This window comes from Felis catus, chromosome C1, assembly GCF_018350175.1.
Source record: "Felis catus isolate Fca126 chromosome C1, F.catus_Fca126_mat1.0, whole genome shotgun sequence".
Lineage (NCBI taxonomy): Eukaryota > Metazoa > Chordata > Mammalia > Carnivora > Felidae > Felis > Felis catus.
The window spans coordinates 126,393,250-126,409,726 of record NC_058375.1 but is presented as its reverse complement, the minus strand read 5'-3'; the positions used below and the strand labels follow the sequence as shown (position 1 = coordinate 126,409,726).

At 42.0% G+C, this 16,477-nt stretch overlaps 1 protein-coding gene across 3 annotated transcripts in view; it reads right to left on the bottom strand.

The window, feature by feature from the left end:
- ACMSD (aminocarboxymuconate semialdehyde decarboxylase) overlaps positions 1 to 16,477 on the bottom strand; it is a 56,102-nt gene that overhangs the window by 23,969 nt on the left and 15,656 nt on the right. For 2 of the 3 annotated variants that reach the window (XM_023259276.2, XM_023259275.2), the window contains exons 4-8: positions 11,677 to 11,726; positions 10,011 to 10,247; positions 5,619 to 5,712; positions 2,948 to 3,043; positions 1,744 to 1,916 (exon numbers count right to left, since the gene is read on the bottom strand). In XM_023259276.2, the coding sequence (XP_023115044.2) occupies positions 1,744 to 1,916; positions 2,948 to 3,043; positions 5,619 to 5,712; positions 10,011 to 10,247; positions 11,677 to 11,726 (650 nt within the window). The remainder of the gene's footprint in view (positions 1 to 1,743; positions 1,917 to 2,947; positions 3,044 to 5,618; positions 5,713 to 10,010; positions 10,248 to 11,676; positions 11,727 to 16,477) is intronic. The other variant, XM_023259277.2, reaches the window with a different exon arrangement.

The following is a 16,477-nucleotide window of genomic DNA, read 5'->3' as shown; positions in this document are numbered from 1 at the left end:
GCAAAGTTCCCGCTGAGTTTTTCTGGGGATCCCTAATAGGACTATGCTCATGTGTGCTCACTAGCTAGTCCATCTGCTGGTCACCACAAGGCATTTGCCATGTTCTTCCTCTTTTGCTGTGACTCCCTGGCAATATGTTTTGCCCTGAATATTGTTTGAAGGTGCTGATAGTATCCCTCATAAAACGGATGTTATATTTGCCAGGGGCATTTTCTCCTGATGTTACTATTTCCAAGAATGCCAGGGGTACTAGGTTTGATGGGAGGTCATCAATGACTCTTTCCCCAAGTCCACGCACTTCCCTACACCCCCTCCTCCACTGCTGTACTGTGGAACTCACAGTCTCTTTCAGTTTTTCCTTTTTGTAATTTCCTCTCTCCAAACCAATAATCATCAGCATTCACAACCCATTCAGTACCCATTTTGTCAGGAACAACATAAAAGCTAGAAGGTTCAGAAGCACAGCTCAACTATGTAATTTATTACCAAACCAGAATGTTTAACATTTATATTCTAGTGAGTTTCTTAAGCCAGAGAAACAGCTTTAAAGTAAGATAGGTCCCCATTCTGGAGATAGAGAACTTCTTGCAACTTTGAAATGATGGACCTCTTTTTCTGCTAGAAAGATTTTAAAAACCTTAGAGTCTACTTTCAGTCCAAGTACCATATTGAAAATCTTTAAATATGCCCATATTTAAAAAAAATTTTTAATGTTTATTTTGAGAGAGAGAGAGACAGACACAGAGCGTGAGCAGGGGAAGGGCAGAGAAAGAGGGAGACACAGAATCTGAAGCAAGCTCCAGGCTCCAAGCTGTCAGCACTGAGCCTGATGTGGAGCTCGAACCCATGAACTATGAAATCATGATTTGGGCTGAAGTCGGATGCTTAACTGACTGAGCCACCCAGGTGCCCCAAAATATGTCCATATTTTTAAAGAAATCCTCAAAAATTTTTTCCTTAGGAGAATTTGGAAACTGTCTATAGATATTTAGAAATAATATTGAATTGAAATAGTAAATATTTCAGACTTCACTAGTTCAAACTGGACTTTGTCTTAAAAATGATGTAATTTGCTGAATTAGCATTTTCAAAAAATACTTAAAAGTGGAAATGTCACCAACAGAGAGATCTGCAGATGACAACAAAGGAAAGACTTTTTCTTGTGAAGTTTAAAGTAATACCATGTTGGTCTTTGGGGCCAAATGAGAGAATTGTTTTCAAAATGAATGCCATATTATTCCAGTACAGAGACCCTTTATCACCTTCCCCTGCCTCCCTGTGAAGTGTCATTTCCTCCTTCTTTAATGTTCCAATTTTCATTTAGTGGAAGAAGACACTACAATTTACCAAATCAGTAAGAGGCAGAGCCTGGATTTTAACCCAGGTCGATTTGACTTCAAAACTGGTAGCTATTTCCTGCCTACCATATTGTGACATGTCATTTTGGATGGGTACAGAGATGTCCCTAAGGCGCAGGAGTTGTTCTAAGGGAACTACCCAGCTGTGTGGATTATGTGGGATTTCTCTGGCATATATAATGGTTCCCTGGTGATCCACACTCTATGTTGAAGGAGACTCTAGAGAAGATCTTCTGTGCAAGTAAATTTAATTCTAAATCTCACTGTCCCTCCCCTTTCTCCTAATGCCTTTTCTTCCATCCCTTTTTTAGAGAGAGGCCAAGTAACTGGTTGCTGATCCTACACTCTGCTCCCATAAGCCATCCACATGGCAGACCTGACTTACCTTTCCTATGACATCTGTTAACAGTTTAAGTGCCAGAGGATCATGAACCAAGGAGTCTGTGTAAAAGGAACCAAGGTATTTCTTTGGGTTGGTCGGATTGTCCTGGGCACACAGATCTGGGCGCATGTTGAATCCATGGGAAATTCTTCCTACTGTGAAAGGGAAGGCACCACCTGCAAGTAAACCCATTAGTGAGAGGTTAGTGTCATTGGAAAAGATATTTTTCAATCCTCATATTGTATGCAAAGAGGAGTTACTGTAGTCTATTATTTACAAAGAATGTACTGGAACCTAAATGCTGGGAGATGACCCAAAACAAATGATATGAACTCATCTATGAATTCATGTTCAAGGAATTTATTCTAAAGAAAGAAGACAAGTGTGTGAAGTTATGTGGTCAAGGTTTTCAAATGTAGCATGCTTAAAATAGCAGAATACAGAGGCAACCTATCAGCTGGGAAATATCCAAATAATGATGGCCTATCCATAAATGTACTGCCACGCATGCAACCATCAAAAGTGGTGGTTGTGGGGGGTATGTGTGTGTGTGCCCAAGAGTCACAAACTCCAGTTCCCGTAAGGATCAAGCAGGAAATGTAAATTACTGAAATAGGCCTATTTGTAAATAATCGTGAATGGTAGGGACTCTTGCAAACTGGAGAGCTTATAGTCTGACTAGAGGAATTTAAACAAAATAAAACAAAAGCTATGCCAACCAAACTAACCTTGACTGCAAAAATGGAATTTGGCTCCCAAACCATCATATACTTTATGACTAGAATGATGGCTGCAAGCCTGTTATGGGCTGAATTATGTCCCTCCAAAATTAATATGTTGAAGCCCTAACCCCCAGTATAACTCTATTTGGACACAGGGCTTTTAAGGAGGTAATTAAGGTTAAATGAAGTCATAAGGTGGGACTTCAATCTGATAGGATTGGTGTTCTTATAAGAAGAGACTCCAGAGATCTTTGTCTCTCTGTGCATGCACAGATTAAATTAAAGGCCATGTGAGGACACAGTGAGTAAGTGGCCTCGTGTAATCCCGGCAGACAGGTCTCACCAGAAACCAACCCCACTGGCACTTTGATCTTGGACTTCTGTCCTCCAGGACTATGAGAAAATAAGGTTCTGTTGTTTAAGCCACCGAGTCTGTAGTATTTTGTTATGGTAGATCAAGCTGAGTAATGCAGATACAGTCTTACCTCCATGTGCAAAACACACTTTCAGTTTAGGAAATTTCTCAAACACTCCTCCCATGATCATGGAGCAAATGGCTGTGGTGGTCTCTGCTGGCATTCCTGAAAGAGGAAGCAGTCACAGGGCACAGAGCTGGTCATCTCCAGCAAGAAGCTCAGTGATGCTAGTGGTTGGGGAACGTCAGCTTGCTGTGATTGTGACAAACATGAGGTTGCTGCCTCAGCATGGCTTGGTTGTAGACAACCTTTACTTTGGCAAGCAGACCATCTGAAGTTTCCTATGTGCCACTTGCAGGTGGAGTCATTTAATGGCCAACATAGTCAAGGAGCCAGAGGACCTAGCTTTTGTCCTGATTCCTCCAGCTTCACTTTAGGATGTTGTAGGGCAAGCAGAGTACAATGAGTCTGGGTTGAACCCTAATTCTTCCAATCTTCTGCTTCCTGGCCTTTGACAAATTATTTAACACCCCCAGGCCTGTGCTTCTTCACCTGTAAAATGGGGACACTGTTGCCCATCTTGCAAGACTATTAGGGAACCTTGCAAATGATGATGTTGACAAAGTTCCTGGCCACTGGCCAGAGCTTCACGTTAGAGGTGTTCAACAAATAGTTGCTTCTGTGCTTCAATTTCTTCATCTGTACAATGGGTTTGTTCTTGCCACTAGTCCTCAATAAATACCAACTAAAATTATAATTCCTGCCAAATCTTTGCTGCATCTTAGAGATGAGGTTGAAAATAACTGGATTAAAATGAATTATTTCAAGTGCTTTGTGCTCCTAGAAGTAACTGTTCCATGCTGAGCCCTTTACCTCCACACAGTTATTCTGGGTTACATTTCCAGGCTACTGCTTTTCAGACTATGACTAAAAAATCTCTGGGGGAATCCATATGCAAGCCTGTACCTTCTGGGGAAGACTGACTCTCTGGCTGCCAAGTGGGGATTTACTAGATGCTCATCCTGCTCCAAATCTCTCATTGCTCTATGGACAGAGATACCTCTGGCTCCCTGACCTTTTGGGAATTCTGGAAGCACAATGATTCATATCCACCTGGGAGAAGTTTGTGGGCAGAGCTTCCTGAAGGCAGGGAGATGGAGATGGACAGCATCACTTCTTTTTGGTCCTGTGATTCTGCTCTCCATCAGTTACTTGGACCATGATTGCATACTCCATTCTCCATACAGGAGCCAAAGTGGAATATTTTCAGTGTCTGTTGCATCATGGCCCTCCCCTGCTGGGAATTCTCTAATCTGCTATTGACCACTTTTCCATTCACAATAGAATTCTGAAATTAGCCTGTTTGTTTGTTTATGGTCTGTATATTTGCTTGTCACCTGTTTCTTCTAACCAGAACATAGGCTTCAGAAAGGCAGAGGTTTTTTGTCCATGTCAATATCCAAAGTGCTAGGTACAGGGCCCAGAATGCTGGAGAGGATCAACATATATTTGTTGCATAAATGAATAATGAAATGACTCTTTATGCATATGTTCTCCTCTATTTTTCATGTGGGAGGCTGTAATGTAAATAAGTTTGTGGGACTTGTCAAAGTGTTATGTGAGTTAGGATGAGATTTTCTTTGGAGCTGGACAGCATTGGTCGCCCTTAGGTTATCTCTTCTTGCTAATTGTTGCTCGAGAACTTGGTGGGGGATGGGTAGGAAGCTGCCTTACTAAATACATTGGTCTAAAAAAGAAATCACAGAGGCATAAAATGTCAGAGCAGAAAGATAATCCAGACCAGCTCTCCCATTTTAACATGAGAAATGAGCCTAAGAAGGTAAAGTGATTTGCCACATGTTATAGAAATAGAGACTGGCTGGAACTGAAATTCAGTTTTCTTAATTTCAATATATGGCTCCATTTAATTCTTCATTGTGGTTCCTTTATAATTACTTGTACTAATTGGGCTGAGGGGAGAATGGATAATGGCTTCCCTAAAGAAAATCCTGGGCTGTTCATCTGGGAACCCCACTATTCATTGGGTTTATAGATGAGCTGCACTTTTTACTTGTGGCCACAGTTACACCTGTCTCCATTTCTTGTTATCAGGGGTAATAAGGAGAAATTGGATAGGCCAAGCAGAGGTCTCTCCTCTTTTCCTCTCCCTTACTCTCATGTGGAACCGTGAATGAATAGTGCAGGAACAAAGAGCAGAAGAGAGAAGCAGATAATAGGAAAATTAAAAGCCTGGGTTATCTACAATATAGGGCCTCAGATCCTTCGATGTTGGAAATTCTACTTGTAACTCCAGTGTTCTCATTTGCAAGACCTGATGCTATTATTGGCTCCTTAAAAAAATCTATTAGATAGGCATGGTTAGTTATTTTGGGGACCTTTTTGGGAGTCTGTTTAATGAGGTAGCTTTGGAGTCAGACAGATTTGTGTAAATTCCATTTTCACTTATTAATGGCATGACTTGGACAACTTATTTAACCACTGCAAGACTCAGTTTCTCTACATATAAAATGGTTATTATGATGTCAACATCAAAGAGTTTTGTGTGGATATGACTAAAATTAAATAAGATAATATATACAGCATTTATCTAAAAGCTCAGGAACTCACAATACTGTTCATTATTCATACTTTCTCTTTTTGACATAGTAGTGTTCCAGAGATAATTGGAAAAAAACTCAAAGGCTTGGTCCTCTTTTCCAGACTCTGAGCTGACACAAACCTACAAGCCAAGGGAGCCAGTATTTGGCCATTCGTCCATCCATCTGCATGTCCCAGGGATGGACAAATAGGGAACAGTTCAACTTTTCAGCCACCTTTAAAGAAGCAGTGAGAGAGAAAGTGAGAGTTATTTGGATGAGCCAGCAAATATAGTGGACTATTTTAGGAAAACTATTTTTCTCTGGGTCTATATTGATCTCAGTAAATAGGCTAAAATACTTAAAAAAATTTTAAATATTCATTTAGTTTTGAGAGAGCGAGAGAGAGAGACAGAGCATGAGCAGGGAAGAGGCAGAGAGACAGGAGACACAGAATCTGAAGCAGGCTCCAGGCTCTGAGCTGTCAGCACAGAGCCCAACACAGTGCTCAAAACCACGAATTGTGAGATCAGGACCTGAGCTGAAGTCAGAAGCTCAACTGATGGAGCCACCCAGGTGCCCCAATAAGTTAAAATATTTTTGAAGTTGTTTCTTGATCTATGTAAAAGAGTCATTGAGAAATTCTGCTCCTGCTTAGAAAATAAAAATGTCACTTAGAATTAATAAGGGGGTTGGTGGATTTACCATTGAGGTTGATGAATTTAATATGTTGTTTGGCAAAAAAAGTCACAGGAAGTATCCATCATTCAACTGTTTTGGCTGAGAGCAAAATGCTTAAGGACTGATCCCACACATCAGATGCAGGTGAAATTCTCCCTGCTGGTTCCGACTTGATCCATTCTTTGGAAAGGATTGTTCAGATTGTATCCATACAGTCAGGGCTAGCGTGTTCCCTTATTTCCCCCCACTTAGAAACCTGAGGATGTAGAAAGTGAAGAAGTGATGCATTGGTGGACAGGGGCTCATGACTGGCCTGGAGCAGGCTGGCCTGACCCAAGCCGTCAGCCATTCAGAGCGTGACACCAGATGGAAATTTCCGGGGATCTCTTGGTACTCATGAAGCCTTAGGAGCCTAGCTGAGTCCCTGCACAGTCTGTTGAGAATGAGATGACTTTAGAACATCAAGAGCCGTCAGTGTCTCAGCTGGGCAGGTACTGAGATGAATGTCATGGGCAAACCTTCCAGAGCCTTCTGGAAATGGAAATCCTATCTGGATGGAATGACTTTTGTGCAACAAAATGTTTAGTTTAAAAAAGCTCCCTCAATAGGCATTGAGTATGAGTGCTTAACAAGGTTCAAAACAGATTTTCCTTAGCGCATCTTTCCCAAATAATATTGAGGTGCTGGAGTGATTCATCCTACCTTTACATATAAATATGTGGGCTAAACGGGCTGATGCAATGCAAGTTCTGGGCTTAAGCATTTTTAAAATGAAGAAGAAGGGTGCCTGGATGGCTCGGTTGTTAAGTGTCTGACTCTTGATTTCTGCTCAGGTCATGATCTCACAGTCATGAGATCAAGCCCTGTATTGGGTTCTGTGCTGAGAGCGCAGAGCCTGCTTGGGATTCTCTCTCTTTTCTCTCTCTCTCTCTGTCCCTCCTCTGCTCATGCATGTGTTTTCTCTCCTTCACAATAAATAAATAAACATGAAACAAATAAAAATAAAATGGAAAAACAATTCTTGGACAGTAAGGGATTCTGGAAGTGGTAGGTAAAGAGTAGGTTGGAGAGAAAGGGCTTCTAATTCATCAGGTTCTTGGGGCAGAAGGAAGAGAAGCTAATTAGTTTCTGATAATTAGTCTGGGTCATCTTTTTCGGATGGATTGACTTGACAAAGTTACAAAATCATGGTATCTCAGTGAGATTTGACTCCTCATTAGGTTGTAACTTTATTCTATATGACTGTTACAGGACATTTCTATTCAATTCAAATTAGTATATACGTTTGATCCCTTCTGTATGTGAGGCATTGTAGAGAACACAAAAAGGCACTTAAACTCTCAAAATCATATCTCATATTAATTGAGAACTTGCCATGTGCCAAAGCTGTTATAAGAATTTTACAGTTGTTAACTAGTTTAATCCTTTATAAGATGAGTACTTTTAAAAATTGAAATACAGTTCACACACATGTTACATTACTTTCAGGTGTACAATATGGCAGTGTGACAACTCTGTATGTTATGCTATGCTCACACAACTAAGCTACCTTCTGTCACCATACAACTCTATTATAATATCGTTGACAATATTCCCCCCTGTGCTGTACCTTTCATCCTCGTGACTTATTCATTCCATAACTGGAAACCTGTACCCCCCCTCCCCTTCACCCAGTTTGCCCATCCCACAGCTTCTTCCCCTCTGTTACTGTTCTTATTTGTTCGTTTGTCTTTTAGATTCCACATAAAAGTGAAATCATATGGTATTTGTCTTCCTCTGACTTATTTCACTTAGCATAACACCTTCCGGGATGAGCACTGTTATTACTCTCATTTTACAGAGAAAGAAACTAAGGCAAATAGAGGCTAGGTAACTCACTCAGGTCTTACGGCTGATAAATGGGAGAGGCAGGCAATCTGCCACTATCAGTCTGTCTGCCTCATACTTGTAACAAGATCATTTTTGTGCCTGACAACTGACCTGAGCATGTATGGTTGGGTTCACCCACTAAGAATGGTAGTCTCGGAGATAAAGGGGATGGTTAGACACTTTGGAACTCCAGCATCCCCTTGAAATGACAAAGTCAGCTTGGCTCATGGTAACTCCTCTCATTTGCTTCAGCCATGTTATTGACACAAGTTAGAGACTAGTGAAGCTGCCAAGTCTTGCTAACCAAACAATTGTGCTGCCATCCCCAAGATGCCACAAGTCAGCCAGGGCCTGGATGCTCTCCTGAATCCCCCAAGAGACCAGCCCCCAAAACAGCTTATTTAGAATGAGTGATGGGTTGAGCTAGTTATATGGAAAATATCCATTTGGGATGGCAACTGGTAGCTCTTGCTTTTTGAGCTCCTTAGTAATTCATAAACCCAATCCCAGTGAATAATAAAATGACTTGCAGTCGAAGGCTTCTTACATTGTGTTGAAAACAACTTGGATGCACAAGTAAATAAATCCTCTTTCAGAGCCCATTAAAGTTTCTAGAAAACATTCATTGCATCAGTCAGCCACTGCAGCCAGTAATCTCCAGGGAGTTCAATATTTAGAGGAACATTAAATCTTTCAGGTTATTTAGGAGGCAATTTAATAGGTAACCCCCCACCCTCAACTGGTGGGCAGTGTCCACAGATAACAGACATGGAAAAATTTTTGCATGTAGTCAGAGCTCAATAAATATTAAAGGAATACATAAATGATCAGTGATTACAGTGCCTAATGAGTCCACCTACATCTATTTAATGCATTATTGAAGATTTTCCATTTGCAATGAAAAGAATAGAAAACAATACTGTTATAATTCTAGGAGGGAAGAAATAAAAAAGTGCAATTGAAAGTAGAATTATGCATCTTGATTCCTGATACTAAGAAAAGCAGATTTAGTTGCGGAAAGAACAGCAGGGTGGAGGAAGACTGGTAGAGAGGATCATGGGACTGTGGACACTTTAGGGGGATACTTAAGAGATGAAAATGGCACTGAGTTCCTAAAAATATACTTTGTAATGCAATATTTCAAATATAGAAAGTTGTAAGCAATAGTACCATGAACTTCCATATATACTCACCAGTTTAGTTTCATCAAATGTTAGCATTTTGTGGCTTTGTTTTGTGTTACATATTTTAATTATACATTTTCAAAATATATTGCTTAGAAAGTATCTTGAGGACTGGTTAAATAAATGAAAATATATCCATATGTTGGAATATTATGCAGTTATTTAAAAATCACACATTAAAAGAATTTTGATATATATTGGAAATTCTTGATTATGAAATGAAATCACATATGTAGTAGAATTCAGATTTCTTTAAAATATAGATACAAGCAGAAACACACAAGCAAAAAGTCAAATGGAATATATAATAACAGTGGTTATTTACCTTTGGGTAGTGGGATTATGGTTTATTTTTGTTTTTCTTTTTGGGCTTTTCTGTATTTTCCAGAATTTCTTCAAATTCACTTCATAATTTGAAAAAGTATTTTTTTTCTAAAGCAAAATATTTTTTTTTTTTTTTTGCATGTCACTAGCATGGTCTTTTACACCATGGCTGCGATGAGGGTAATATTTCAGCTTCCAAATGAAAGAGTAGGAAGATAGCATGAGGGATGGAAAGTAAGAGATTTTCCTGAGCCAACTCTGGGCTGATCAGGGAAGCATTTCTACCTGTCCCTCTTCTAGTGGAATGGCCCATTCCTTTTGGGGGACTCTGTCCACGTTTCCTGCTGTGTGTAGCATGTCATCAGGCATCTTTCTTTCCCCCTGCCAGGGGAGTGGCACACTGATATTCTGTCCTCCAGCACCGAGCACAGTGCCTGGCCCAGTTGCACATTGGCTGAGCGAGTGCTGTATACTCACTGCATAGATGGGGAAGAGTTCTTGCGCGTTCAGGTCCCATTCATTGATGTGGGAGCCAATCTGGACCCCTGGAAAACCCAGCTCCTTCACACAGCGCTCCATTTCCTTGACGGCCAGCTCAGGGGCCTGCATGGGCAATGTCCCCAGACCCACAAACCTCCTGGGGTGCTTTGCAACGGTGGCAGCTAGGTCATTGTTTAAAAGCTGGCACAGGTCTAGAGTGTCCTGAGGTTTGGCCTGGTAGAAACAGGTAAGGGAGAACCATAATGTTCAAAACCTATACTTCTTTAGATATTTGCTCTGAACAACACCTCCCTTGGGCTGAACCATTTGTCATTCTCTATGGCTTTACCCCTCAACAAGCTGGGGCACATTCAAATAGGCACTGGCTGCAGGGGACCCTGAAGCAGATCACTGTAAATGCAAAGAAAACTGCTAGTATATTGCTGATTGATTAGAAAATTGAAGCTATCATTGGAAGGGATAGACACAGTTACTGGACCTGCTGTCATTCTGTAGAAGAGATGGAATGAGGATGGGCCACACTCCCCCGCCCACCCCAGCTCAGACAAGGGCCTGAAAGGCTGAACACAGAGCACCACAGCTCCTCCAGGCAGGAGGCAAGGCCTGGTGAGTGCCCCACACCACCAGCAGCACACCTCCTTGGCATACCTCATCATGGGACCCCCTCCTGTCCCTGTCTGTGTTCCTCTGCATCCTTCCCATTGGCGGTGACACTCAAGAGTTACCTTAGCAAAATGTTGAATGCAGATGGTTGGCTCTCTGTTCCCCTAACTTTCCCTTCTTTATTGTTCTCTTTCCTTTTAACTTCATCCCACCCCACTGCCAGGAATTTGGTACTCTCTTGAAATTCCAGTGGTCCAGTCAAAATGGTATGCAATCTTATAAGTTTGACCATATTGAAATCTTAGGGCATTTTTATTTTAAAGAATGAGTCTAATCACAGGAACAGGTAAAGACTAAAACACTAATGCTGGACTATGAGCACAGGTGGGGGGAACTATGTGGGAGCAGGTGCTATTTCCATTGCTCCTTAAATCACAACACAAATGAATATTTACTTGGTTGAATGGATACTTAGTGCACCCCCAGCTATGTACAAAAATGACCTTCCACAGGCTTGCGATCGTGCCTGAAACTCAGCATGTGAGACTTGATCACTTGGGGAAAGGCATCCAACTGCAGGAATCCCATTTTGAACCGTGTGTTTCCCTGGGAGAGGCAACATATGAGGCCATTATTATCGCTCTCACTCTGTAATCATTGTCGTCTCAGAATAAACTTGCTTGTCATTTACTCAGCAAGGCAGTGCAGGAATGAATCATGAGACAGGCAAGTTCTGATGGGATTAAGGTTGAGTCTAGAACTGACCCATTCAGTGGAAATGTAATGTAAGTCACTTACTGACACGTGGCTCCTGGCTACCATTCTGGACTGTGCGGGTCTCGAGCAAGAACATGACTAGGAAAAAGGCTGGGGAAGCGACACTGCAGTGTGAGAAGCTGGGGGTGACTGCTGGTCTCTAAAGAGAAGGAGAATTGGTGTGTGGGGGGGTGATGTCAAGACTTGAGGTATCTGTCTACTCTCTTGTGAGCCTGACATGGGCCTCCATCCACCAAGGAGATGATTTCAGGTTCACACTTACCCAGTAACTAAACATGACAGGAACTGTGGAAAGAGCTTGCACGGTCACCCCTAGACACAGACACAAAGAAAGACAAAGACAATGACATGAATAGTCCAGTCACTCTTCCGGCATTTCCCCAGGCCCAGGAAGTCTCCATCTCAATCTCCCCTCCCCTGCTGTTCCTCCCTGTCTCTCTTCTCTCAGGCTCTCTGCCGCAGGCCTCCCTTATCCCTCAGCCCCAAGTCTAGGGGGAGGGATGAAGGCTGGACAAAAATGACATCATTCAAGAAAAAATTGATTTGCCCCATTTGTCAAGAGCTATTTCTACCCTCCTTCCTGTGAAGTTTTATTTAAGCAAGTCATTTTTCCATTAATTTTTTCAGAGCTTTTCATTTTAGTTCATGGGTGACAGTTTCTTAGCCACCTTCCCTTTTAATTCATCTCCTAAGGGACTCTGGGTGGAGTCCCACTGTCTGGAATGGAATGCCCAGAATGGGTCTCTGGGTTTGGTCCCAGAATCCAGCAACCAGGATGCCTAAAATCTCTTGTCTTCAAGCTCCTGGAGCTGGGGTATTAGGAGAGATGCTGCCCAACCGAGCTGGTTCCTCCTTCTGCCTTACCCACATCCAACCCACTAGCAAGTCCTGTTAGCTGTATTCCAGTTCCTTTCATTGCCCATCTTTCCCATTTCCTGCTACTACCTGGTCCAAGCTACAGGCGTATGTGGACCACTACAGAAGCTCCAAACTGGTCTCCTACCCTCATTCTTGTTCTCGTACAATTTGTTCTCTATTCGGAAATCAGAGTAAGAGGTAAAACTCAGATCAAGTCACTTCCTTGCTTAAAGCTTCCAAGGACTTTTCATCACACTTAGAGTAAAATCTAGACTTGAACTTGGTGTAGGAGGCCCCACACAGTCTCTCCCAGGGCTCCCATTGCTCTTTGTTGGCCTCCTGCCTGTTCTTTGGAGCACTTTACTGTCCTGCTGTTCCACCTGCCTGGAATGCTCTTGTTTTGGCTCATCATAGGATAGGCTCCTTTTCACCTTTAGTTCCTGGTTGAAATGTCAGCTCCTCAGAGAGGTCTTCCCCAACTCCAGCCACTCTCTCACCCATTGTTCCATTCCTTTCCTTTTCTATGCAGTCTGTCACTACTGTGTTTAGTGGCTCACTCTGTGGTTTCCCCTCCTTGAAGGTAAAAACCACGTGAGCCTGTCTATATCTCTAGTGTCCAGAGAGGTATCTGGCATGTAGACCAGACCCAATGAATGAAAGAATAAACCATTATTTAGTGAGGACTAGAGATGACAGTGTTTGATTAGAGAGCACTGTCAAAACATTGTTACAAGATAATATTTACGTTCATTGATTAGTAGAAAACAGATAAGCTCCTTTCAATTGTAAAATCTTTACGTTTTACCTGAATATTTTTGCTTACGTTGCTCTATTTCATTTCTACAGTTTGTGGATTAGGTGTGAGGTCACATGGCTTAAAAGTGGTGGAATGAGGCTCCTGTCCAGCGTTGCTCTTTCCCTATACCCCAGTGGCCATTGCATGTCATAGATCTCATGTTAGCATGGTAAATTGCACAATTTGTGAGTTGGTTGGTTTGGATACATATTCTTTGGTCTCTGGGAGCTGAAAGGGAAAAAAACCAAATCTAATCCAATTGGAGCTTATATGTTTTAAAACAGGGGTCTTGGACCCTATGACATAGCACGATATTCCCCAAATTTACCTGTTGATTAAAATGGTAAGGGATGTTGTTATGAAAAAAAGTGCCTAGGCCCTCCTTTGGACATTGTGATTCAGTGGATGGGGCCCAAAAAAGAATTTTAGCAAGCACCACAGGTGATCCTTATCCTGAGAGAGGTTTGGGGAAAGCTTTTGTGGTGGAATGAGAGAAGCAGCCCTAGGTACAATCCTAGCTCTGCCATTTACTAGCTGTGTGATCCTGAGCAAATTACTTAACCTCCTTGCATTCCTTAGGTAATAATAGGTACTGTTGAGGGAGGATTAAATGTGAGCAGGTATGTGCTCACATCCCTCTGACTTCTCTGGGACTTTTAGCTTCCTTCATGTAGAGAGGACTGAGCTCCCTCACTCCATCCCTCACCAATTCTAACCTTCCTGGGTTGGTTCCAGAACCAGCTTCAAGAAGAATTCAACCTAGTTGAGGGCTTTGGAGACACAAAAATGTCATCTCATTGATATCTTATTTTGGTCTTTCTCAGCTCTGTGTTGGATCTTGTAGTGAAGAGACCTAGCGGCTGCCAGTTACATTTCCCTCCCAGTGAAGATGGCATGGATTTCTGGAATCTTCTATGCTAAGCCTTCATCATTTTATTTTCTTACCTCCATGGAGGTGGTAAGATACAGTTGTTAAGCCTTTGGGTCAGACTGCCTGGGTTCAAATCCTGTTTCTGCTCCCTACAAGCTGTGTGATATTGGGCAAATTGCTTAACCTCCGTCCCTCAGTTTCTTCATCTATAAAATTGGCATAATAATAGATACTATCTCCTAGTGTTGTTATAGTGAGTTAATTTATAGTGAGTTAATTGAGTTAATACATGGTAGGTGCTGAGAGCTGTGCCTAGCACAAAGTAAATGCTCAGCAAAGGTTAGTCACAATGGTTCTCTCAAGGATAGCCATGGAATTAAACACAAAACAAAAACTGAAGGAAGCACACTTCATCTAAACTGCAGTCATAGGCAGTGGTGCTGACACCAGTTATCTGAGTGTCATTTCTACTAAGTTTTCTTTGAAAGGGTGGGTCCTTGCTCAAGCTTCACATTTAAATTATTTTTTAACATTTTAAATTTATTTTTAGAGATAGAGCACAAGCCATGATGGGCAGAGAGAGAGAGGAAGACACAGAATCTGAAGCAGGCTCCAGGTTCTGAGCTGTCAGCACAGAGCCCAATGCGGGGCTCGAACCCATGGACCGCGAGATCATGACCTGAGCCCAAGTCAGACAGACACTTAACCAACCGATCCACGCAGGGGCCCCTCAAGCTTCACATTTAGAGCAAAACCTTGCTCTTTGCTCTAGGTCTGGGAAGCTTGTTCTGTCTTGCTCTCCTCCCACCTCATATACTTCTAGAACTGGGGCATATACTCTTGTGTTCTGTGGAATAGTCTACAGAAATGCTTCAGACTTTCTGCAATGTTCAATTTGAATGCCAGTTATTTTTTCTTATTTTTTAAACTTTATTTATTTATTTTGAGGGAGAGAGAGAGAGAGAGAGAGCATATGCGTGTGGGGTGGGGCAGAGAGAGAGAGAGAGAGAGAGAGAGAGAGAGAGAGAGAAGGAATTCCAAGCAGGCTTTGCACTGTCAGCTTGGAGCCCAGTGTGGGGCTCTAACTCACGAACTTGTGAGATCATGACCTGAGCCAAAACCAACAGTTGGATGCTTACCCAACTGAGTCACCCAAGCGCCCCTGAATGCCATTTAAATATACTTTTAATTGTTTAAAAAATATATGTAAAGCAGTACCTGACCAAAAGTATCCTAGACCAAATTCTTTTTAAAAAAATTTTTTTTAATGTTTATTCATTTTTTGATAGAGAGAGACAGCATGAGTGGGGGTGGGGCAGAGAGAGAGGGAGACACAGAATGCGAAGCAGGCTCCAGGCTCCGAATTGATAGCACAGAGCCTGATGCGGGGCTCGAACATGCGTGAGATCATGACCTGAGCCGAAGTCAGATGCCCAACTGACTGAGCCACCCAGGTGCCCCTAGACCAAATTCTTAAAAAAAAATTTTTTTTTAATGTTTATCTATTCCTGAGAGAGAAAGAGAGAGAGAGTGCCTGAAAGCATGAGCAGGGGAGGGGCAGAATGAAAGAGGGACACAGAATTGGAGGCAGGCTCCAGGCTCTGAGCTCTGAGCTGTCAGCACAGAGCCCAGTGAGGGGCTCGAACTCACAAGCCATGAGATCATGACCTGAGCTGAAGTTGGATGCTTAACTTCCATCCAAGCACCCCATCCAGGCGCCCCAATCCTAGAATAAATTCTAACATGCTAGAGACTACCTCCTCATTTTGGGCTGGCAGGTTACTCATTTTGTGCAGACTTTGGAATAACACATCTTCTGCTGTCTCTGTATATATTTGAAGATCTCATAAATCGGTCTTTGATAAAGAAGCTGCTAATTCTAAACTGCTCTTTCATTTATGTATATGCATTATTTGTTTTCCATTTTAAATCTAGACCACTAATGTCAAATTTAGGCCTGATGGTGTTGCAGTGGTGAGTTCCCCGTCATAGCACATGGGCACAGCTCTTACATGTCCAGAAGGCTCAGTGTAGCTTCTTGGAGCATATGTTCCTCAGGTGGCACAGTCAACCAGGTAGTAATAAGTGAAAGCACAACGTGGCCATCATACCTTATTTTAGATAGTCTTTGAAATTCTTTTTTCTTTAAAGTTTATTTATTTTGAGAGAGAGAGAGAGAGACTGAGAGAGAGTGGGGGAGGGGCAGAGATAGAGGGAGAGACAGAGAGTCCTAAGCAGGCTCCATGCTGTCAGCATAGAGCCTGACATGCAGCCTGATCTCACTAACTGTGAGACCATGAGCTGATCCAAAATCAAGAGTTGGACACTTAACTGACTGAGCCACCCAGGTGGTCCTGAAATTCTTTTAAATTCTAATTCTAATTTTAAATTATAAATCCTTTATATCTTAAATATAAGATAAGGAAAACCAAGCAGTTCTTAGAAATCGTTAGTGATTCAGCTTTGAAACAAGACGTTCCTAATTCTCCTCTTTCAGAGTTCTGGATTAGTTTCATTGTAGAGTATTCTGAGATTATA